Source organism: Gasterosteus aculeatus, chromosome 11 (genome assembly GCF_964276395.1).
Source record: "Gasterosteus aculeatus chromosome 11, fGasAcu3.hap1.1, whole genome shotgun sequence".
NCBI lineage: Eukaryota > Metazoa > Chordata > Actinopteri > Perciformes > Gasterosteidae > Gasterosteus > Gasterosteus aculeatus.
In genome coordinates, this window is record NC_135699.1 from 8,234,954 (window position 1) to 8,259,217 (window position 24,264).

At 46.0% G+C, this 24,264-nt stretch overlaps 3 protein-coding genes across 15 annotated transcripts in view; 1 reads left to right on the plus strand and 2 right to left on the minus strand.

Moving 5' to 3' along the window:
* svilc (supervillin c) lies at window positions 1–17,946 on the plus strand. Of its 13 annotated transcripts, none has more exons than XM_040190125.2 (33): window positions 91–230; window positions 2,582–3,043; window positions 4,181–4,339; window positions 4,458–4,637; window positions 5,034–5,068; window positions 5,972–6,033; window positions 6,939–7,084; window positions 7,413–7,641; window positions 7,856–8,430; window positions 8,596–8,710; window positions 9,819–9,866; window positions 9,995–10,057; window positions 10,752–10,826; window positions 10,927–11,014; window positions 11,098–11,172; window positions 11,343–11,541; window positions 12,250–12,419; window positions 12,511–12,630; window positions 12,706–12,842; window positions 13,164–13,311; window positions 13,533–13,678; window positions 13,815–13,990; window positions 14,341–14,512; window positions 14,583–14,901; window positions 15,012–15,163; window positions 15,637–15,739; window positions 15,841–16,048; window positions 16,147–16,280; window positions 16,370–16,525; window positions 16,641–16,784; window positions 16,870–16,982; window positions 17,116–17,271; window positions 17,491–17,946. In XM_040190125.2, the coding sequence occupies exons 2-33, from the start codon at window positions 2,769–2,771 to the stop codon at window positions 17,578–17,580; spliced, it is 4,968 nt and encodes a 1,655-aa protein (XP_040046059.2). In that variant the 5' UTR covers window positions 91–230; window positions 2,582–2,768; the 3' UTR covers window positions 17,581–17,946. The 13 variants fall into 13 exon arrangements, with proteins under 13 accessions (XP_040046063.2, XP_077939725.1, XP_077939726.1 ...); XM_040190127.2 differs by having other exon boundaries at window positions 14,341–14,467; XM_040190129.2 differs by lacking the exon at window positions 4,181–4,339 and having other exon boundaries at window positions 1–230.
* Window positions 1–24,264, minus strand: part of rpl19 (ribosomal protein L19) — a 219,666-nt gene that overhangs the window by 172,314 nt on the left and 23,088 nt on the right. The gene's annotated exons all lie outside the window — the stretch shown is intronic.
* On the minus strand, window positions 17,665–23,681 carry tmem98 (transmembrane protein 98). Its single transcript, XM_040190135.2, has 7 exons — window positions 23,524–23,681; window positions 21,754–21,991; window positions 20,969–21,100; window positions 20,373–20,406; window positions 20,173–20,288; window positions 20,036–20,095; window positions 17,665–19,761 (listed from the first exon to the last, which is right to left on the minus strand). The coding sequence occupies exons 2-7, from the start codon at window positions 21,882–21,884 to the stop codon at window positions 19,560–19,562; spliced, it is 675 nt and encodes a 224-aa protein (XP_040046069.2). The 5' UTR covers window positions 21,885–21,991; window positions 23,524–23,681; the 3' UTR covers window positions 17,665–19,559.

Consider the following 24,264-nt stretch of genomic DNA (forward strand, 5'->3'; position numbering starts at 1 on the left):
GTGTCTCTCCGTGGCCACACACGCGGCCGCTGTCCTGCACAGTGGCGGGGGCCTCCCATGGTTTGTCCTTCTATTTATACGCGCTCCCTTGATACGACGAGCCCTCGGCAGCTGCGAGCGTGACTACATTTGGAGCGACAGGCCGGCAGGAGGGCCACTGCGGAGGCACCGGCGGGCTGAGGAAGGGCGGCGGCACCACTCGTGCCCGGTTCACGCGGCGCACAGTGCTTGTAAGTACTTGGAGCTACCGCTGGTTTTACGTCTCTTCTAACGAATTTAAAGTCGAACATGTAGCCAGGCGCCAGGAACATTGTCCTCAATGTTCTGGGTATTGAACCGCTCCTGGTCTTTCTTTCCTCAGACCGGCTGAAGTTCGGTTAGCACGGTGATTATGGAAGTTGTGGTGTCCACTCACTTTCTGAATCTTTCTCTAAAAAAGTTGTGTGTAGTCTCAAAAATAACTGAGAACATGTTTTACGCGCGTTTTACGCACAAATTACGCACGAACGACGCGGTAAGAACAAATCATCTGAACACTTTGTGTTTGTGTTTCCATCTTATTTTATTATTCTACAACCGGACAAAATGTGGTGCTGCGTTTTTGTTTTGAAACCTTTTATATTTGTTCCCTAGGAACTATTACAAAATGCTTAGTCCAAACACGTTCGAGTATCAATACGTTACTTCTGGTGATTGAAAATGTATCTTTTCCAAAATCAATATGACGGATTAGCACTTTGACCAGCTATTTGTTGGACAAATAAATCAAACGTATATCTGAAATGTTAGAACTTCCATCGGAGCCGCTGATAATGTGCTGCGTCCTGCTGGGAGCTAACAAGGGGATTACGGTGCTTACACGAGGAGAAAGCTGGTGCTATATTCACCCTGCTGACATGCCTTTTAATATAGAGATCAGGCTAAAGGTCAATGCATATCTACGTGGACACATCCAGACTCTCACGTTTTGCTGCTGCGCATTCTCACAGAGGGCAAATTAAGGAAAGACCTCATGCTTCATGATGTGCTTTTCTCAAGGTAGAGCAGCCAGGACAGGTGTAATTGGTCGGAGGCTTATTCCAGGCGAGCCTTTTAATCATGTTTACTCTGCTGCGGTTGTTAGACACTGAGATCATTTTCTTATGTAACATCCAACATGTCTGCACTTTGATTAAAACAATTCTGCATGCATAAAATATATATGGTCAGGTTGAAAGTAAAGGTGTTTGAGAAGTTCCTCGGTAACACTGTGTATGATTTGGATTCACGACTAGCTTTTGTTTAACTCTCTTGATATTTTTACTATTGACTTCCTGAGTAGGTGGAGAATGGGACCTGGGGGCTCATCCACCGGCTTTATTTCAGAGCTGGTGTCAACTAGTGTCGCTGGATTAGAAGCCAATGATCCCTATTGAGCCTCTGTTGCGTTCTTTCCTCCAATCAACAATCCTCCAGCTTGTCACATGGCTTTTTTTTCTCTTTCAACATGAGTGGGAACTTACTTGTGTTCTGCCATCGGAACATAAAGTAGTGGGACTGGAGATGCTCGTGGCTTCTGGTTCTTCTGGTTCACATTTTGTTCTTATCACATGTAAGCAGGTTTTAAAGTTGCAACCAGGAGACACAGAACACAAATCCTTGGTTGTCTTGTCAGTCACTCCAACGCTGACAATGTCTGCAAAGTTTTATTCAGTTTATTCAAGATGACATCATTATATACCTCTGTTTCGTAATGCTTCTGACAAGCATGCTTCTGACTTCTGGCGGACCTTACCTGCAGTTGTGCAGACAATCATTGCACTAACCACTTCGTAGAAGCTGCAAACATGCTAAAATAAACTTGTATCTTTGACTTTGTGAGTTCACCAGAGTCATTCAGCCCTGCTGCAGATAGATCTGCTTTACTAAGTCAGTGGCTCACGTGTCTTTGTTCTCACTCCATTGTGCTTCCTGCATCAGGAATGCTGACATCCACAGTTTCAGCGTTCACGGTCACTCACTTGTGAACCGATCTGACGGTTAGCCGCTGTCTTTAAATGCAAATCGTGCCATATCTGTGCTATTTATATGTGGCTTCCAGCCTCAGCCGTTGTTAGTGATGTTTATTCACCTCCAGGCAACCGTGATGTGGCCAACTGGGGACTTTCTTTTGGCTTGTCAGCATATTGCCAGGAACATGCCACAATTCAGATAGGTCATCAACTCATTTGAACCCACAGCTAATCAGGGATTAATCGCACCTACTTATATAACATTTAAAGAAGAAGTTCCAGTCAGAGTTGTAGAGAAGTTCAGCGAGCCTGAATCCCCAGTGCCATGGCTGCCCAGAGCCAGCGTGGAACTGAGCCGGTGAGGGATTGAGTTTCAATGCAAGGGGAGATTTCTGCATGAGACTGCAAGCTGGTGCAGGTCATCTTACATGGACTCAAGCAAGATGAGAGAAATTGAGAAATTAGTTAATGTATAATAAAAGCTTAGCAATGTTGCCATGAACCCCTCTAGAAAGCCGTGTACAGACTGCTGAAGGGCACATGAGTGATGTGTCTCTGACATGTTTTTTGTTTGCTTATGCCTCTTTCAGGGGAAATGTTTTACTCACCAAGGAACAGATTGTTCTTCAAACTCTGATGGGTGGACTCTCTCTCAGCTTAGAACGTCTCTAGGTCCAATGGAGTCTGAAAAGAGCAACCTGTCGGATTCCTGTTCCTAAATGCTTTGCCGGTCATTCAAGGAGGATACAACTGATCAACTGAATCCCCCTGAGGGACATGGACGCCGCGGAAAACCCGGTCCTGGAGCCCCGGTCAGAGCGGATCGCTCGCTATAAAGCTGAGAGAAGGCGAGAACTGGCCGAACGCTTCGGCCACGTGGAGGAGCTACCTTCCAAGTGGGTGAGGAGGAACAGGAATGAGGGGCCCGGCCCAGCGACCGAAGCCCACGGAGGGGCTGAGAACTCTGATGGCCTCAGTGAAAGAGTGAACGGAAGCATGCGAGAGGTCACAAATGGATTAGAGGATCCTGCAGAGTCTGACCGCTTGAGAAGGTGAGTCACGTGCGCAGGGAAAGAGGACTGGATTGAGGGAGCAGCGAAACATCACACAGCTGTCACCCACGGCAAATGACTTTACAATTACAAATTGCATATGTGAACTTGCATTATCAAATCCGCGTGAGGATCTTTTTTGATCTTTTGCAGCTTTAAAAATCTTAAAATATCCAAAGAGGTTTTGGATTGTGTGGATGCAGCAACGAGTTTGTGTCTGTACGTTTTCTTGAGTCTGTATGTGGAGGAGAGCACGGTTCTCTTGGGCTTAATTTCTGCAAACAGCAACACAGCTACATGCCAACTACCTTTTCCACCTTGACAACAATGCACACTGCAGGCCTTGTCCTAAAATAACAACACAGGTCATATTTTGACCTATTTTGAGCATTTGACTGATATCATCCCTGAGGAGACGGGTAACGTAACCCAAGAGAAAATGAGACGTCATTTATGTTTTAATGCACGTGTAACTTTACGACCCTTTCTCGGTAAATTCTGTCAAGTGCACACAATTGAATGACTTCCTTCTTCAGAAGCACTGATCCTCCCGCTTAATTTTAGCCACTGCTACAGAAGAGCGTTTGACAGACCGTGGTCAAATTAGAGGTCAAATAAATCTTCATTTTAGACCTTACTGAGTTAGTGAGGGATTAGAGTATTCACATCTTTTCCAAAGTTCACAGCGTACGTCCCAGAGGATTATATTATACTACCAGTTTCTGAAATTGGTCTCCTCCTTTGCCCGAAACCTTTGTGCAGCTACAGGACCTTGACTTCCCCTGTTGCTCGGCAACCTTTGTTTCTAATTCAAACCGAGCGATCTAAATCAGTGGCTCCCAGCAGGGAACATTAAAGCCAGTCTGATTCTCCTGCAGTTGATTGGAACGCTTATCCCGCCATGTGGTCCGGGTGCTTTTCCTTGGAGGAGCACAGACTGGTAACCTGGTAACTCCTTTAGTGTAGGAGCTTCACATTGTTTGGTCTCTTCCCGATTGAAAGCTTCAAGATTAGATTTAGCCCCCCCCCCCCCCCCCCTCCGAGAGCGAGTTCCTCACCCCTACATTGACCGCACCTGCATCCTCGCTCCCTTCCCTTCACTCCTGCCCCCCTCCCCCTCCACCCCCCTCCCTCCAGGCAGGGTTCCCCGGACTCTGCCAGCATGCTGAGTGGGGAGGGGCACCTCGTCCCTCTCGGACTCGATGCACCGCAGCTTCACACCCGAGTGTCGGTGGGCCAGTTGAGAAGTGCTCTTCTGCAGCAGACGGGGCGGCGTGGAGCGCAGGCCGATAAAGCGTAGGGTCACCTGCACGTGTGCGTGTGTGTGTGTGTGTGTGTGTGTGTGGCAATCTTTGTCTTTGCCTCAACATACTTCTTCTCCTCCCTCCTCCTGCTCTGTTTGCGTGGATACCAGCTGCCCCGAAGCCGGGCGGGCCGCGGCGTCCTCCCTCGATCTGGCTGTGGCGCCGGGCTCCGAGGGGGGGCGGCGACGCCCCCGGCGGTACCTCCCCGGGGGCCCGGGAGGCGGTCGCAAGACGAGCGAACGCTTCAGGACACAGCCGATCACAGCCAACGAGATGGAGGAGAGCAGCGGGTAGGAGCCGTGTGCCGTGGTGCAAGACGAGGCACCTGGTTTGGTTTTTTTCTTCCCCAAAGAAGATGCTGTGTGCGGCGTTTTTATGACTTGCATCTGGTGGCTTCCAATGCTTTCACATTGCTGCATAAATGTGGTTAAACTCGCCTGCGGTGTGACAGGTACATAACCTTTACATAACTACCCACAGGTGGTGTGGTGTGGTTTGCATGTGTTTGCTCTCCATCACGACCTCCACAGTGTTGCATATTTGAGCATGCAAATATGACACGGTATCTTGATTTCTTTGGAGCTCCGTACTGAAGCACAAAGAAGTAGATTGTAAGCGGACAGCCGGATGTGATAGAGGACGCGCAGCTTGTGACTTCTTGTTTTGTCTCTCTTCCCCTCTTCTAGGCTGTTGGACGCGGAGGAAGAGGAAAACCGTAAAGGTGAAGCTGTGTTATTGTGTTTGCAGACAAACATCTTTTGCCGGTTGCGCTGGTGCGCCGGCCATGTGAACCGTGGGAGAAGGTGACAGCAGCACAACAATGTTCACCACCGACGGAAAATGATGTGAACACAATGATGGCGGCAGGGGAAACGGTTCAAATATGAAGAAAAAAAAAAGACATTTTCATCACACGCCTCTTCGAGTGTTGCACAGTTGTCTTCACAACGTCCTAAAGCAGCTCATTAAATGAATCAGGTTATATATTAAGGCCGACGATGTTTTACTCTTTGATGACAGATTTACGTCCCGCAAAACCATGTGAGCAGTGGAGTACTGCTAAGTCAGTCCCTCCCATCAAAGAAACTACAAGGAAGTACTTTAGACACTAGTAGATAATAGCTTCTTTACTATTTGGACTCATTTAAGGCCATAAGTCGTCTGCCATCCACTTACTTACTACATTGTTTTAGCTCTACAAATATGACATAAGTTAAAGGGATAATTCTAATTTTGAGGCAGAGTGATATAAAAAATTATTACCTACATCAAATCAATGTAGTCTTCTTTTAGGTGCAACCGTAGTTTATGCACTTAATAGAAGTGCAGGCTGTATTTAGAGTATTTGCCTTTCATATTGACCTCGGTGTCAGGCGGCTCTTTACGACTTTGCTCTCTTCTACGCACACTTTCTAAGAAAACAAACAAACCCCCCACCCAGGTAATTTACCTTAACAAGGCAAAGGATGTTTTTTATTTTTTTTAAAGGTAATTTCACCACAAACTAACCGATCAAGGCCTCTCTGATCTCCAGCACCTTCCTCGCACATCTATTAGTGTCTGAAACGTGTGCTGATTCATCACCTGTTAATGACAGTGGTCAATGTCTTCTATCTTCTCACAGCTGAGGTGAAAACAGACGACAGAGCACAAATGAGTGTGGCAGCCAAGATGTCTTTGTTTAAAGTGAGTCTATGTTCGTCTCGGCACTGAAACAGGATCCCTGTTACTTCTGATGACCTGCTTGTTCTACTGCAGTCTACTGCCCGCTTATAAATACCATTCTCTATATATGATGGAGACGTGCATCCGTTGATGAAGCTCGAATAAACACGTTTAACTAGAACTACTGTCAACTGCAGATGAAAATATTGTTAATAAAGACGCATGCTAAACCCAAACCACACGCAAAGCTACTGATAAGTTGTCGAGGAATGCGTTGAACGGCCAGAGAAAGCTGCGTCCATCGTGGGCCGTCACCTCAGCTGCTCACCTTACTGTTTGAGACGCGTCGGCCAGTCAGCGCTGAGCACGCAGAACACAACCCGCTCATGTTGACGGAGGCGAATGATTAAACAGGTGCACAGTCGGTGCTATCGTGTCTGTTTGCACTTTTTTTGCGGTGTGATAACACCATTTTTGTCTTCGCACCGAATGAAACACATTCTGTTTTTTGTTTTTTTTTCTTCCCAATCTCCATTCCTCATGCACAGTTTTAGTCGTGAAGCTTCAGGTGAACATGTGCCAGGCGCTGTATTACCATGGACAACCATAGCAGCGTGTATAATTAGCCTGCTGCTCTGTGGAGGCAGCCGGGGAGGTAACTGAAGCCAGCGCAGCTCTGGTTACACTGTGACCTGTTGGGCCGGCATTCTACCCATGTAGCCAACACGCTCCACCTTCCAGATAGCTGCTTTATTAACCCGCGATCCAACCCCCCCAACCCCATCTGTCAATACAAATAGAACAGGAGACACTTGTTCTCCCGTATTACTTATTTAGCAGGTGGAGGCTGTCTATTGAAGCGGCTAAAAAGACCAAATATGAAGGTCAAATGTTGATGTTAACGCGTTTCCCCGCCTCCTCCGTAGGAGCTGGAGAAGTCGGCTGCGCCAGAGTCCTCGGCCTTCCTGAAGCCTCGCTCGGGCAGCGTGTCTTACGAACGCAGGGGTCGTCGTGGCAACGACCATCGATTTTTGACTCAGCCAATCACCTGTGAGGACATCGTGGCAATCAGGTGGGGAAGCCTAGTGGCCACAGGGAGGGAGATTTTAGATTCCGTATTTGAATTAGTGACCTTATCTAGAAGCATATAACATGGACATTTGTTGGATTCTAAAACAGGGGGTAATGGCGCATGTGCTGGGGACTACCTTCAGCAGCAGAATAACACACATTTGGATCATTCTCTGCAGCAGTACGTTTTTACAAAGGATTGCTAACAAACTACCCTTTAATGTTGATAATGGAGCACAAAAGATCTAAGAATTCAGTTTTAGTTTTAGCTGTTGCTTTCTGTAATCACAAGTCTTTTTTATAAAACGCGTTCTCATGTTTCTCTGCAGCACCCCCAGACCAGCACCACCGGTGGAGTCCCAGTCTCTGCAGCCTGAGCCAGTGGAGGATAGCGATGAGAGCTGCAAGCTGACCATGAGCGAGAAGCTGGCCCTGTTCAATAAGCTCTCCCTGTCGGGGAGGGAGGAGGGCCGCCCTGCCGACGGACCCCCAGAGAGGCGGAGGCAGAAGGGAGCTCGGTACCGCACACAGCCCATCACTGTGGAGGAGGTCGGCCTGGTGAGTAAATAAAAGCAACGAAAGATGGTCAATACTACAGACTAAACAAAGAAAGAACACAAGTGTCTTTTAAAGAGCACAGTCAAGGCTTTTAAGCTTTAAAGATGGTTAAAAATGAAATACACATTATTTCTAAATATACAGTATGTTTCTATATGAAGTTGTGATCTATACCTACTGTTCGTCTGACCTTTTGTGCCTTGTCTTTGTTCAGCTCCAACAAGGCCCTGTGCAGCTTCCCGCCTTCTGTTTGTCCCCCCATCTGTCCGACAGACAGCAGGCCTCGTCTGTCAACCTCAAACCCAGCGAGATACGCTTTTCCCAGCCAAGACCTGACACCGATCCTGTGCCCGGGGAGCCTATGGGCTCCACCCAGCACCAAGACCTGGAGCCGGTCTTGAGAGGGATCCTGAAGAAGAGGCACTCCGGAGGCTCAGAGGGGGGCAGGAAGGAGAGCGCGGAGACGGATGCAGCTCGCAGCCATAAACAGAACGGTGGAGGCCGGGAAGAAGCCGAGATGCGACGGGGGGGAGAGAGCCCCGAGGTGCAGGGAGCGCCTGCGGCACCGCGGAGAAAGAGAGGAGATGCTTCAGGTGCGGATGGAGGCTCACTGGCTGCCACGCCGTGGAGGCAGAGGGCTCGGACCAGGAGGGAAACCATAGCCTGTGTGCCAATAACAGGACTGTCAGATCAGGACACTCCTCGGGAGGAGAGGGCCTGCCAGACAAAGTTGCCGGAACAGCTGGTTTCCTCTGCGGATCTCAGCTCAGAGACAACTTTGAGAGTTCAGTGAGTGATGGGTGCCTCAGTATAAGAAAAAAACATTGACCGCTTCATGCATTAGGGGCTGCAACAATAATCACGTTTCAGCGACTTTAGGATGGAAATTGAACTGAAATACAGTTTTGTGGTGGTATTTTAAAACTTGTAATCTGTATTTTCACTGTCCAAAAGACAACCGAATGAAAGGAGGACGAAAGAAGAAACCACAGCCATGGAAGATGTTCATGTCACACTGGTAGATGTCTCTGTTAAGCTTCAGGAGTCCACCAACAGCAGCAGAAGTAAGGTGAGAAACAGAAATATGTCACGCTGCTGCTCCAAAGGTCTGTGATATCTTGACTATGTGCAACAAGGATTTCAGTGGACCGAATCACAGCGGCAGAATCAAACGTTGCTCTGCTTCTTCTCTGTAAAGGGAGAACGTTTGGACCTCCATTATTTCTAGTCCTTTGAGAGTCCAGTTTGGAGCGACTGGGTCTTTAAACCGTCAGCAGGGGGATATGGTCTTATTTTACTTTTCACAATCTAATTTTTGTACCCAACTTTTAAGCTTTCAGTTTGATTTACTCACTCAAATCTTCGTCAAACTTCCAAAATCCAAAGGTGATATGAAACGTATGTAATTAATGTGTTCATTCAGGCTGCATTCGACCCTCACAGAAAATCATATTGCATTTTGACCATTTGTAATACAACATAAACGTTTTTCACGCGACTAACAATAACAACGTACTGTCATTTAGTGTGGTCTGAAGTTCCCGGTTTCTTTTCTTTTCCCATATGACCACGCAGGGCTTATTTCAAATGATGTACAGTACCCAGCAATGAAATGCTATCTGTCTAAAACAAAAGGCCGCAGTGGCCCGAAGGACTGGTTTTAGTGTCTTGTCCTCTGGGAAAGCACCCATGGGCTTGGCTGAAGTTTGCTTCTTGAGGTTGTCGGGTTCACGCTGGTTAGATCCGTGCATTTGTCATTCCAGGGAAACCAGATATAACGTCTCTTAGCAACAGCACTCTGGATTTGGTAGGTGCTAAATGTCGTGCGATCAGTTGAAAGTTACTGGGGAATATGTTGTGTTTGTGTAATGAGAGGGGTTTGACTTTCTCGGAGCATTATATGGAATGTAAACAGAGTGATTTGATTCTCCTGGTTAAATGTTGACACTTTAGTGACCTTTTGATCAGCGGCTGGCCCGAGGCGACCGCTGTGCGTACCGTGTCTGTGTGTGTTAAGGGGAGACATCCTTTACCGCTTCCATAATGTCTTCTTGCCAAAATATGAATCACGGTGCTTCTGCTGGGTTTCACGTGATATCAATTGATTGGAAATAGATTTGACTAAATCTGCCAAATTTTGAATTATCTACTGATACCCCACATTCTGCCCTTTGCAGGGAGAAACCAATAGCCTCCCTGTGGACGGTGTCCCCCCCCAGTGCTGGGTAAGTGTTCCACCATTGCTTTGAAATGCATTGATCCATCTCATGCCCCGCTACCACGATTATATACGTACTAATTTCACAACAGCCTTAGCCTTCCCCGTTCTCTTCTAATTCCTCTTCTCTCCCAGGAACCCGTCTTTGCCTCTCTCTATTCTAGCAGTGCCCCCCAATATATCATGTGTTTCAATCAGGTAACTGTTTGAGTCGCGGCATGGCCAAGTCATTGTGGCTTTTCTCTTTTTGGTTTGCAGTGTTTTGTATGCAGTGAGAAGTTTTATTCACACGTGCAGATGATGTGTGAAGTTTCATCTCGCTAACGAGACCACTCTGCCACCTGCAGAGTGTTTTTCGGAAGTGACACATTGCAGCTCGCACTTCACGGTTTCCATTTTGTTTCTGTTAATTCTGTGCTTTCTAAGTTTTGGCGGTTTAACAATGGTAAACAAGCACAGTTTACATGTTACTAATATGTTTCCTTTTTAGGGAATCCAAGTGTTTCCCTTTTCATTTCACTGTGTATATTTATAGGGACAAAAGATAGTAATCAATACTAATGTGCCTGAAGGCTAATCATCAACTAAAAGGCCTGAATTAATCATTGTCAGGAAGGTAAGCAAGTTAAACAAAGCAACCGTAATGTCAAAAGAAAGTTTTTCCTTTTCCACCAAAAAATCAGTCAAATCCATTTTTTGGTAATTTTGCCGCTTGACTACATTTTGTATCTTGATAGCTTTTTCTTTTTTTGGATGTTCGTTGATCTTCCCGAATGAATCTGATTCAATCTACAGTTTTATGTGCGTCTCTCCGAAGGGGCCGTTCTATACTATGCTAAAGAACTCCCCTGCTACTTCATTATCCATGTATTCTGTTTCAACTCATCCGCAGACCAAAATGTCCTTTGAGGCACAAGAAGTCTCCTCTTCCACATCAGACCTGATTCCGCCGCAGTGGAGACAGAAGGTGACACACATTTCACACGCATTTCTTTTTTGAAGCTTTAAGTTGCAGAAGAGCTCATCTCTATCTAACATATAAAACCTCCTGTTTTCTCCCCCCGTAGAGGGCTGAGGATGAGATGGAGGACGTTGAGGAAATGAATACAGACCATGAAAGTAAGGAGCAAGAGGCCGGATGCACGAACAAGAGAGGTGAGTTCACGTGTTGTAGTTTGCTTACATTATAACTCCTTTGCTTTAGTCACTTTGTGACCGGTGCCTCTTGTGTCCGTTAGGATCTACAGAATCAGACAGAAATGCCACCTCGCATAACAAGGAACACTCTGGAGCTCTATCGGGCTCAATTGAAGGTAAGCGCTGCGTTAGATGTGAATAAAACCGTTTGTTTCTGTCTAAACTGTTTGCTCAATTTGCTTCACAGCAATCCGCACGCTGTCTCTGAATGTGAGGTCATGTGAAGCCTCGCCGATATAAGTTGTTAACGTCGCGAGTGTTTCATTCCATGTCTGCGGTCCTGCAGCTCCACAGAGCTCTCCGCTCTCGGCGGCTCCCCATGAGGCGACGGAGGAGACGCCGGGGGATGAATCCAACACGTCCGACGCTGGTTTCCACGGAGATCCGCCACATCCCTCCGCCTGTGGGCCCCCACCCTGTGGAGACGTTGAAGCTGCAGAGAGTGAGCAGGACCTCGGGGTTCTCTGCCAAACCAACACGCCCATGTAAGTGTTTTTTTACTTCTTCTTTTTTTCTTTTTAACATATATGGATTTATTGATTATTGTAAGATTATTAAATGAATAGTTATCTGAGCAGTAGCCTATACTATAGCACAACATCTTGATTTCAGGGAGACAAATTGCACCAGATCGGTATTTGTAATATTTCATCTATATAACACAAATCTGAGTGAAAGTATCTATCTGATATATTTAGACCGACAAGAAATAATCCAAAAAACAAGGAAATAAATGTAGCATAATTCCAATGACAATAGTTATGTTGAAAATATTCAATATTTAATACTATTTATTCATATAAATAAATTAAAGGGATACCTAGCAAATGGTAACCATTTGATAGCGGCCCTACAAGTCGTTTGTATTTAAATACAATATGTATTTCCATTTTTTCTTTTCTTTCATACAGATGTGCTGATTTCAACTGTGGTCTAAATGATATGTGCATCAAATACTTAGTAAACTTCTGGAGCTCTCTTAGATCTCATAATGGTCTCAAAAGTTAATGATAACACTTTATTTTTGTTGTTGTTGTTCATTAGTTTACTATGTTAGATTTTATACTTCCTGTCCAAACACTAGTACCACATCATTATCTATTAGTTATATTGACTTATACTAAAGTATATACTCATGGAGACTTGGTACACTGTCCGTGTGAAGCCGTATTTGTCGTGTGTGTTTGGTGCAGACTGACCTCGTCAGTAGCCGAGCACAGGCGGTCCGTCCGTCCGTCCCGTCGGACTCAGGGCTCCAGAAACCCTCTGAGGGCTCTCGCCGCCCGGGAGGACATCATGCAGGACTACATGGGAGAGACGGTCAACAACACGGCCGCTGAGGAGAGCTCCCAAGCGGAGAAGAGTGAGCGGGAATATTTTCACTTCTCTCATTTCCTGTCTGCTGTCTTCCTTATTCGGCCCCCGCTCCATCTTGTATTTTTCCCTCCCGACAGAGTCCAAGAACTCCTCGGTGGCGGATCCACGTCTCTCCGCGTCACACCACCTAATCGGTGCCTTGGATTCTACCAACTCCTATCCTCCCTTCAGCAGCCTGATGCTCATTCACATTAAAGGTCAGGAAACGCTTGTGTCCCTTAAATGCCGTCTTTGTGTTGAGCTTCCATGTTAACCAGTGCTTGTGGTGGCAGGTAAGCGGCATGTCCAGGTGCGTCTGGTGGAGCCGTCGGCGCAGTCGCTGAACAGCGGAGACTGCTTCGTGCTGGTCACCCCGCAGCATTGCATCCTGTGGAGTGCAGAGTTTGCCAATAAACAAGAGAGAGCCAAGGTACAACCAGGGCTGTGTTCATTTTGTATGGCGGCGATAAGCGCGGCGTGTGCAGGACGCCACGGTGTAATGTATGTATGAGTGCCGTAAAATGGGAATTTGGTCAAAGTGTGTAAAAATGAAAATAAAAAACATGTTTTACTTTTATTTTGGTAACAGCTGCTATTAAAATATAATTTGATAGAAAAATGTTCAGTTTGTAATGATACTAGAACTCTGGATATCACTGAACACACGATCTAATGCAGCACCTGGTCTGTTTCCACATTTCATATGCCTGTTCTGCCGTGGTATCAGAAAGCTCTCCTTGTTGTTTTTCAGGCGGCTGAGTTGGCGTCGTCCATCCAGAAGGATCAGGATCTCGGCTGTCGGGCCTCCCAGGTGGTCTACCTGGAGGAGGGGCTAAACTGTGACAGCAGCCTGGCTGCAGACTTCTGGAACCTTCTAGGAGGAAGGAGACCATACGGAGGTTAGTGGTCATAATGTCCGCTGGGTACATTGTGTATAAAAAGCCGATTGTACATACGTTATTGAAAAGGCAGGGAAATTGGAGTGTAATGAGATTATAAAGTATATTTTATAGCGAACTTTATGTGAACTGTGAGAATCCTGTATGTTGTAATTACTGTAACATCAGTATATTCAATATTTAATTACTATGTATTTTCTGTATGTTTTCCTTCCCTGCAGGAGCCAGTGCAGATGAGGAGGACGAGCTCTATGAGTGCGGCGTGGTGGAGTCGAACTGTGTCTACAGGCTGGTGGAGAACAGACTGGTGCCTCATGAACAGGCCTGGGCCTCCATCCCCAGTGTCTCCCTGCTGGGCTCCAACGAGGTCAGAGGTCTCCTCTGAATGATCCTGTTTGCTCCAACAAACATGAGAACATCACAACATAAATTATGTTAGTTCAAACTCATTTCAAACTCTATGCACCTACTGTACTTGTGTGTGTGTGTGTGTGTGTGCACAGGCCCTGGTGTTTGATTTCGGCAGCGAGGTGTACCTGTGGCTCGGACGGGATGTTTCCCTCAGCAGGACGAACGTTGCTCTCCAGCTGACTCACCAAGTGTGGGCCGGACCGTATGACTACAGCAACTGTCGAGTCAACCCGCTGGATCCCACTCGGTGCAACGCGAACACACAGCAGTGAGTTCACACTGCAGGCGGTAAACCTTTTAGTCCCTGCTTCACAGCAAAAAATACACCGCATATAAATATCAGAACGCATTACAGAAATATTCCAGTACAGTGTGTGTGCTACACATATTCAAACACTGCTGTGCACACAATTAAAGCAGCGGGTGTAATTCCACTTTAGACACTGTGAGCATTACGTTTAATGTGCACGCAGCTCTAAAACACAAGCAGGGGCATCAGAATTCCTCATTGCCACACATGCAGCAATTCAACATTGTTGTATATAGTTGTATATTTGGAGCATTATGTTGTCATTATAATGCTTGACTTTTTTTTTTTTTTTGGAACTCCGTCCTCAGGACAGGACAGGGGCGTCCCAGCTGGGCGTTGTTCAGTTGTGTCTCAGAGCACAACGAGACAACTCTGTTCCGGGAGAAGTTTCTGGACTGGACAGACGGGAAAGGAGGCGCGGAGGACGCCGATGCGGTGAGCACGGACGCGCAGGTCCATCCCGCAGTCTCACATTCAGAAGTCAGTGACGGACTAATAAGATTTGATTTGAAGGATTCCTTTCTCGCTTGTAACACCCGACTCTCCACAGCCCACCCCTGTTTTGTCCTCCCCGTCCGGGTGTCCCGCTTCAGACGCCCTCAGCGCATGTGATGCCAAGGCTCTGGTTTCGGGTCAGTCCCTGGGAGGGGACGGCTCGATCCACAGCGTGTTGGCGGGGGTTGATGTCCAAAGGGGCCACGGGGTCATCACGCTGGAGGAAGGATATCAGATGGAGCTGAAAACAGTCGCTGTGGACACTTGGCACGTCCAGGAGTTTGACGACAGTGAAATTCCTGTGGAAAGCACTGGACAGCTCCACGAAGGAGACTCCTACGTCATCCGCTGGACGTACAGCATCCGCGCCTGTGGTCAGTGAAATCATGGTCTCACGGAGACTCTACCACACTCTCCTCGATGAGGCCTATTCTGCCGTTTCAGTCGGTGTGGTTTGATTTGCAACAGGTTTTCTCTGCTGTAGATAAGACAAACTGCACCGGTGAATCGAGTAAAAGTCCCGGACTAAAAGAAAAGACGGCTTTCTTCCTGTGGCGGGGTTGTCACTCCAGTGTCAGCGGGCGGGACACCGCTGCTTTCTTGTCCATTGGGATGAAAAACCATGAAGAGTCACAGGTAAGGTCTTTTCATTCATGTTAAATGCTTTATTCATGTCAAATATTGTTCATTCAGTAGTAAACGGGGAAAGGAAATTTAACATATTCCTGCTTTTTAAAGTTCCCCATATAAGTGGTGGATGAACAGCAGAACTAAATTATAAACCAAGACGTTTCCTATGAGTTAATCCACCAGTAGTTTGATTTACTGGATGTCCGCTGTGTGGACAATTCTGTTTCAGCCTCCTGCTATATTTTTAGAAACGGCTGCTTATGCGCTTATTGCTGCCCAAAACAATAGTGATTGGTTTAAAGAAACACAAAGAGACAACGATAATAAAGTGGAGCCACACGCAGCTGACGCAGCACTGTGGAGAGATTAATGTAACATACATTTCTATGGTTACTTCAAATACCGAGCACTTTATACTTTTCAAAGCTTATTTCAGTATTGAATTAGATGTCGAAAGAAATGTGTATGTTGTTCTGAAGGTGGTGGTACCTCAGGGAAAGGAACCTCCCTGCTTTCTGCAGCTTTTCCAAGGAGGCCTTGTCATTCACAAGGGGAAGCGAGAGCAGGCCTGCATTAATGCAGGTACTGTACAGTAAGGGCACATTTCTGTCCTCCCGTATCCATTCTCTTTTTGCTTTTTGTCATTTTATTAAAAATACAAAATACTTGTGTGTGTGTTGCAGCAGAGTGGCATTTGTTCTGTGTGCGAGGTGAGCTGCCAGAGGAGGGCTCTCTGTTGGAGGTGGATTGCTGCTGTGCAGGCCTGAGGTCCAGGGGCTCTGTGGTCCTCCTCAACAGCCTGCAGGGCGTCCTCTACCTCTGGACTGGCTGCAAAGCTCTCAGCAGCTTCAGAGAGGTCAGCAAGAGGGTGGTGGAGCAAATCACTGAAACGTGAGTCTCAGTCAATGCGTGAACTTTTTAACGGCTCAGTTTTTAACATTGAATGTTGGTCATTGTTCAGCCTGTGGATTGCACCTTTGATGTGTTAGGTGTCCACCAGAGTTGGGTCTCAGCAAAAGCAGCCCTTTGACAGTGCAGGTAGTGGAGGAAGGTTCCGAGCCTGTGGACTTCTGGACGGCGCTGGGCCAAATGGACAGGAAGGCCTACGACTGCATGCTGCAAGGTAGTAAAACGGCTTATTTTTAACCCAGAATATTTCTTTCAGCTCTGTAAATTGTACAATCAGTTAAAAAAAATTCCCTCTTCCGTCAGATCCAGGAAAGTATAACTTCACTCCTCGTCTCTTCCACATGAGTGCCTCCTCTGGGAGTTTCCAGGCCGAAGAGCTGCAGAGTCCATCGCGGCTGCCTGGACTCGTGATGGCAGCACCGTTTGTCCAGGAGTGTCTGTACTCTGTGCCACAGCCGGGTACATTGCCAGCACACCAAACGAAAAACTCCAACTTAATTTGATTATGAATCTAATTTCTGTCCACTTTATTGTATATTAATTATATCGCCAAATTCTGTTGTTTGTCCGCCAGCCTTGTTCCTGCTTGACAACCGTCTGGAGGTCTACCTGTGGCAGAGGGGGGAGCCTGAGCAGACACAGGGCTCGGATTCGGCCCTGAGCTGCTGGCATGACGAGAGGCGGTGCGCCATGGAGACGGTTCTGCAGTATTGCAAAGGTGGGAGGAAGATACTCGATGAGAAAAAAGCGTGGAAATTAAAGGCTCACTGGTATGTTTTTTTTTTTTTATCCCTGTATCCCAGAGATGAACCCAAGACGCCCACCGCAGGCCTACCTCATATTTGAAGGGTTAGAACCTCTCACCTTCACAAACGTGTTCCCCCGCTGGGAGAGGAGCCTGAGACCCCACACACCGGTATGACCACCACACAGTGAAATCTATACATCTACTCTTCTCAATGTTGTAGTCTACACATTGCTACAGCTTGACTAGTCCAGTCATAGCAAAATCTCTCCCTTTCCCCGGGTATGTTTGATTTACGTGTCAGGGCGATGCGGAGAGGGCGAAGCTGACCTTGGTGCAGGACGCCCTGGCCCAGCTCACGAAGACCCAGTACGCTGTGGAGGAGCTGCTGCTGAGGCCGTTACCCGAAGGAGTGGACCCCCAGCGACTGGAAGTCTACTTGTCTGACCAGGACTTCCAGGTAAACGGAGGGAGAAGCGCGCACTGACGTCTATCAACCAGCAGGCGGCAGTGTCTGCCATGTTTTGCCAGTGAAAATGAATGCACTAACGTTTATAATGGGATTATAAATCCCGAGAAGAAGTCTAAAGTTTCTTTTTTTTCTCCAAAGTATTTAATTATATTAACTACATTTTCACATTATTTCCTCTGTAAATAAATCACCACAATTATGTTTCAGACTATTTTGCAAATGAAGAGAGACGAATATGCCTCTCTCCCAAACTGGAAGCAAATTGATCTGAAAAAAAGCAAAGGGCTGCTTTGCTAGACTGCGAAAACTAATGGAGGCCGACTGTGGCTGCGGCAGCAAGGACTGAGAAGATGGCGGCGGCACAAAGGACTGCTTACAACGTTATAAAAAGAGAGGAAGAAATTCATTTTTATTGATGTCAAACTAATTTGAGTGTGTGAACTCTTTATCAGACATGGATCTCTCTGTAGCTGTTGGTCAGAGCAAAATACAAAAAAATAATTTTCCTATAAAAGTTTGTCTGTATAAATCAATGAAAGGGAAAAGGAAAAGCTGTGTGGGAGTGAAGGGAAAACATCAGTAACAAACTGTGCATAAACAAGGCTTCAAAGCTAAAAAAAACACACAATGTAAACAAGAAAAAATAAATGACTAACCACTTTCTACAGGTTTCCTTCTCGTTTGATACGTTTACATCAAAACATCTTTGCATGCTGGATGCTGCTGTTTTTACTGAATCTCATTTGATTGATTTGTCAAACCCGCTGCTTCTCGTCGTGATTGTCACTAAAACCTTAAAACTACCGCGTTTGCCTCAATGATGTGTATTTTACAGCAGTGCGTCACACTGATTGTGGTCATTTCTCTGCCTGCCTTGTGCGTGTACAAAGGTTAGTGTGTATTGTGTGTATTGCAGCTTAAGCCCATGTGTTCATTGTGACAGGCTAATGCCTTATTAGGACTCCTTGGGGATTCGCTATTAGCTACGCATGGGAGAGCTGGTAGACATGCTCCAATAACATCCCTCTGGCCCCAAAACAACACGCTAATTCTGCTCCACCTCAATCAACACAACTTCGCTAACGGCCTCACATAACACGGCAAAACATAAGAACACACCGTACCTCTGTAGTGGGGGGCGCTCAACATTTCTGCTGATGGCGATGCACTTGGCACTGTGATATATGTGTAATATTCTTATTTCTGGACAAATCTAGATAAAAAAAAGTTATTACCAGAATAAAGGAAGTGTTTCTTGACTAGATGTCTAGTTCTGACTTTCAGAGAAACAGGAAATATCATGAATATCTGCTCCGATTTTTAAGGCAAAAGTCGCAAGACTGTATCACAGCGTTGGACCCGCTGAAGGCTTCCCAGAAAGAGGCAATGCATCACCAAAGTCAATCGGATTTATCCTCTTTGGGACCAAGAATGTCTGTCCAAATGGTTGGGCTAATCCATTGAGTAGCTGCTAACGGACGAAAGTGGTGCTTCTCCATCGTTCCACAGCCTCAATTAATCGTAGTACAATGCAGCAACGGGACGAAAGGGAATTTTTCAACGGGGAAACTACTCTTAACCTGCTGCTGATGTGGCTAAAAGTGCTGCCGTTATTTGGTAACAACTCACAGACCAGCTATTTCTAACTGCGTACGAGTATCTGAGGGATGTTTGAGCACCTCCACAAGTCACGCTGACCCAACACATTGTAAAGTAGTCTGGTTACTCTACCATTGGTCCACTGAGCAGGAACCCCTTTGGGTTCACTGGCTAACTGGATGTTGTGTTCCTCAGAATGGATTAGCTGACTAAGCCTCCATGTGACTGTGCAGGGCTGGCGAGATTGGATTTAGGCCCACCGCTGGGTAATGGCGCACCCAAGAAAGACATTTCCAAAAGACCTTTCCGTCACTGGCAGTTTGAACAGAACAAGTTGAAAAAAAAAAATAGCTGCTGTAGGATTACACCGCATGACCCTCACCTATATCTTTGTGTGACCCCCTACTTACTATTTAGCTTTAGCGAATGCGGCAGAATCTCAAGCACTTTTTGGTAAGGATATGATGAAGAAACAAAGTCGCTTCTTTTATGTGAGGAGTGGAAATGAGGGACGGGGTCAAGTCACGTAATTCATCAACCCGTGTTAATCTGGACCGGACGATGAATTTGGCAGAGCGTGCCTATTCTACACTGCTTCAACAGAATATGTGCTTGAGTATAGTAGCACACGGATAACATGGACGTGTTGTATTTTGGGTCAGTATCTGTTTCTATGTCTAGATGGCCTGCTCCCTCTGTGCGTCAGTTCCGGGAAAATTCCGATCCGGTTCGGAGGCCAACGCCGCCTCGCGCAGAACCACCATGTGATCCTCGGCAGCGTTAAGCGACTGGTCGATCCAGTCCATGCTGCCAGACATGTGACAGGCGTTGCGAGTGACCAGCACCAGGTGGCTGACTGAGAGGAGGAGAGCGGTGGCCCTGAGAAGAAGGAGAAAAGGATTCAATTTAAAACCCTAATTTCCCTGAAAAGCTCTGAAAATGAAGCAAAAACAGGCGTAGAAGGGCCTGTTGAGCTGAAGAGCTGGTGGAAATAGCACTGCATGTATCCATGGTTATTACAATATAAAGAAATCAAGTTGTGTGGTTGCTCCTCTCGCCTCTAACGGATCGACCAAAGATGAGGCTCTATGGATCAAACAGGCAGAGTCACCACGACAAAGTTCGTTCAAAAGATGGAACAACATGTGATTACCTGGCGTCCAGGAGGATTGGATCCAGAGGAGGGTACATGGACCGGACCACGTCGTCCACCCTGTGAGGAGGTGCAGAAGCACGTCAGACGAGGGAGTAATGGGTCAGCGAGAGTGGTGAACAGATCTTGTACTATACCGAGGGCTGATGCGTTTGGCCACACTGATGATGTCACTGAGGCTGGCCGGTGCTTTGACCTTTGCGCCTGAACCCATTGTCATGGCAACCAGCTTTTCAGTCAAAGTGTGACAAATCTGTATGTGGAAGTGATATGTTAGAATCAGCGGCTACGACTATGGACCGAAAATTGAAGGAAAGGCTGTAAGAAATGCAATGACCTTTAGGATGGAGATGCAGTGAGATACCAATCCACTGTGGAGAAAAATCACAGAATGAATACCATAGTTATTTAAGTAGCAATAGTAGTGTAGAAATACTTTGCTAAGAGTAAATATCGTATAGAAAATGATCAATGAGAAAATGATAAGCATGGAAATATACTTGAGTGCCAAAATAAAAGATACTCCTTATGGGGAATGACCAATTTCACAATAGATTATTAATAATGAATATTTTGGATTATATTCGTAGTTGTGTACATTGCTGTAATATTTCAGCTAACATTTTCCCTCCGGGGAAGATCTTATCTTAACCTCTAATAATACACCATGTTTTATTTGTTGATCCTATTTTTTTAATCAGAATTCTGAAATTAACTTTGGTTTTAAAAGAAATGTAGTGTATTTAAAAGTACTAGTTTTGGGGTAGAGGAACAAAGTATGAGAACATATAAATACTTAAGTAGAGTACAATAATCTCAAGAGTACAATACTTGAGAAAATGTACTTAGTTAGCGGGAGCATTAGGAGAGGTCACTCAAAGTTCCCAAAACGTTAAACTAACGTCCCGCTATAATGGCACCAGTAAGACGTACGAGGCGTCCTCTATCCAGTCCTCGTTCTCCAAGATGGCCTCAATGTGCGGGTTGGTGATGACCACGTCATCCAGCTCCAGCTCCGACTGCTCACTCTGGGTCTCCATGGCTCCAATCAGATCCACTGTGGGTCTGTAAAACACAACAGGGAAAGCAGAGGAGGCAAAGCTGGATTACCAACCAGAACGTCCCAGTTCCATTGCATTCACATTGGCTGTGGGGATAGATTGCACCAGTAAAACAGGTTTCAGTGGTGATGGTTCACTTCTTGTTTAAGGGATCCTGTGTCTCTGCTCACAATGGATGTGCGCTATGCGGTTCGTTGTATTCATTGTGAATTTGGGGGCAGCAGTGCACAGATACACGTTTGGTGGGTCGTGAGGGAATAAATTAGGGTCCAATAGAGGAAATCTTAGACCTTGTAGGTTGTGGAAATCAACATTACATATGATTTTGGACCTATAATTAGGAACAACAATCAATAATACGAAAACAAACCCAGAAACCTTTTGGTCAACATATGGTAACCAATCACATCAATTGGATGGAAATGGAAAATAATCCCAAAAGACATTGATTGTAGATGTAAATGTTCAACTGATGTTGGGATGAACATAAAACGGAGCACATCTGTGCTAGTAACACTTTAGTTTACAGCATCAAACATCTGTGCACAAAACGTGACAGCCGAGCTGAGAACAAAGTAACAAACATCTGATGGTACTTTTTACTACATTTTGTCAGCGAGACCGTGTGGTGGAGATGCTTGATATTGGTTCACTGACTTGGTGTCGAAGGGGTGCAGCTGGTGGTGAGGATAGCGGTAGCGGTGTCTGCACACCATCACAAGGGCGACGAAGGAGGCCAGGAAAATGGTGGCCAACACTCCAATGGCCACGATCACCACCGTCTCCATGGCGACTCCGGCTTCCAGGGCGGCAGCAGGGAGCAACTCGTTCGATAGGAAAGAAAGCGTTGCGGGGTCGTCTGATTGTGCGAGCTCGATTGCGGATGCTGGCTCATCTGTCGAGGAGAGTAATCAAGAGTTTCAGTCTGATCGGGCGACATCGAGCCCCAGAAGAGTTCAAATATTACCGTACTTGATCATATTCCTGCAAGATAATTCCACTATTTCTACTCTTGTCTAAAGCCAAGGCAACGGAGATGAGAATACAGTTTCAGACGTTTCTTGGGTTAGGGTTAGTTTCTAAATGCGGCACACCTTCGACTCACATGAAACTGATCTTTATCTAAGTAACCCACACAGAGAGCTGAGGTGCACTTGTTGTTGCTTGTTTGCATTTCATGATATGATGATAACAGTGTGTTTGCTATGCAGACTTTTTTTTGATAAATCAGATTTTGGTAAACCCTATATTGCTTCTATGCTTTAAAAATCATCCCAAACTTTAAGATCTGTGTGACGATTTCATGTTTGTCTTCACTTTGATTAGCCAGCAGCAAACACACACACACGCACACACACAAACCCTCAAACAAAGAAATAAACCGTGGAACAAAACTCTCAACAACTTTTACCATCTGATGTTTTCAGTGCCTTTACTTTCGGATTAAGTTGATTTTAGGTGACGTGCCTCTCTGCAGCAGTGTGAAGTGCACCTGCCCATCTAGTCAATCATTAACCCGCCCTCCCTCACCTGATCCCTGATGAGTGATGTGAGTAAACTCTGTGGCGGAGGGCTGTCATTGGCTAACCAGACAGCTCTCTTGGTAAAGTAGAATATCATTGACCGAGTTGTGTGTGCTGTTACAAGACCACAATGCAGCGGAACTTTACAACATGTTAAAACTTCTTTCCCGCACGATTACGTGAGATTCTGCTATGGAATGCTGTAATTCTTTAATCAGATTAATTTGCTGTATCGTACAGAGCTTTCTCCTGCCCCAAAGCCTCCCCGACTCCCTTTTCTTTTCTAGAAATCCCTCTGCTAAAATAGAAAAGTGACTGGAGGTATTTTAGGTCACAGAAAGGGACTTTTTTTAGGGGAAAGTCTTAGCCTTAATGCTGAGAACCTACTTTTAACACACAAGTAGTAAAGTTGTGAGTAGTAACTAAGCTCATTTCCTCAGTTCTTTTTACTTGAGTATGTCAAATTTCACTTTTAAGGGGAAATATTTGACTTTTTACGCCATTATGTATCTGAAGATTTCATAGGCCTCCTAAGTTTAGGATGAGCTATTAGGAAACTGATCTGAAACCTAAGCTGCTGCGCATTGCAGAGTCAGATTTTACATGGAGAACCCGTTTGGTCTGCTTAATAGAAAGTCCCTGTTCTGCCTGAAGAGAGCTGCGATGTGACAATGTGCATATAAGAGATAAATACAACTTTACTTTATATCTCACCATGCTCCCTTTTCTCCCTGCGGTGTATCAGTAACGCGCACAATTACGTGTTTTATCTCACAAATACACAACATCGGAACACTAACAAGCACAATAAGTCAGTCCCACTCAAAGTCTACTGAGCCTTCCTAAAGATAAACAATACAAACTTTTGAATTTGAATGAAGAACAAAAACAATCGATTACTTACCAAAACATGGTTTCCTTCACGTTGAACTACTTTTAGGAGACAAAATACTTTCCTCTCTGGCAGGAAGCGCGCGGAGACGGCGCCGACATCTCCGAATCTCCGGCGTGAACGCGCACAGACTTGAGTTGACGCCGCCTGCGAGTGACCGCGCGCGCGCCTCGAGCCCGCCGGGAGCGACGCGCGTCCTCGCGCATCCAGACGTCAGTGCCGCAGCGGCGTGCGGAAAGCGCGCTCTCGCTTCCCTGTTCGTTAACGCCAAATTGCACGGATGCGATAGCGAGATGCAACACGCGGGTTAAAGCCAGGTGGCGTGCGCGCACCGCCGCAGTGCTGCTGCGTTGTCAACGTGCGGGAGAAGGTTGAAGACGTGACCATTTTGGACGCTTCTGTGTTGTGTTGACGCGCGGCACGAGGAGTTGGTTACGAATGATAACGGTAAACTAACGCCACTGCTAAACGTGGCATGTGTGAGTCCCCCCACCTGCCACCTGCCACCTGCCACCTGCCACTGCGTTACGCCTGTCTCAGTCCACGCAGTAGCACTGCTCCTAGATTGAAAATGTTTCTTTTTGTAAAACAGCTAAATGTACACTGAAGTATTATGTAAAATGATATTTTTGGCAAAATGGTCCCATTAAGAGATATTATTATTATGGATGTCCTATTATTTGTTGTGGTGAAATAAGTATTTATTGGAAACCCCAAAGTAAAGATCTAGACATCCTCATCAATCATGATTCT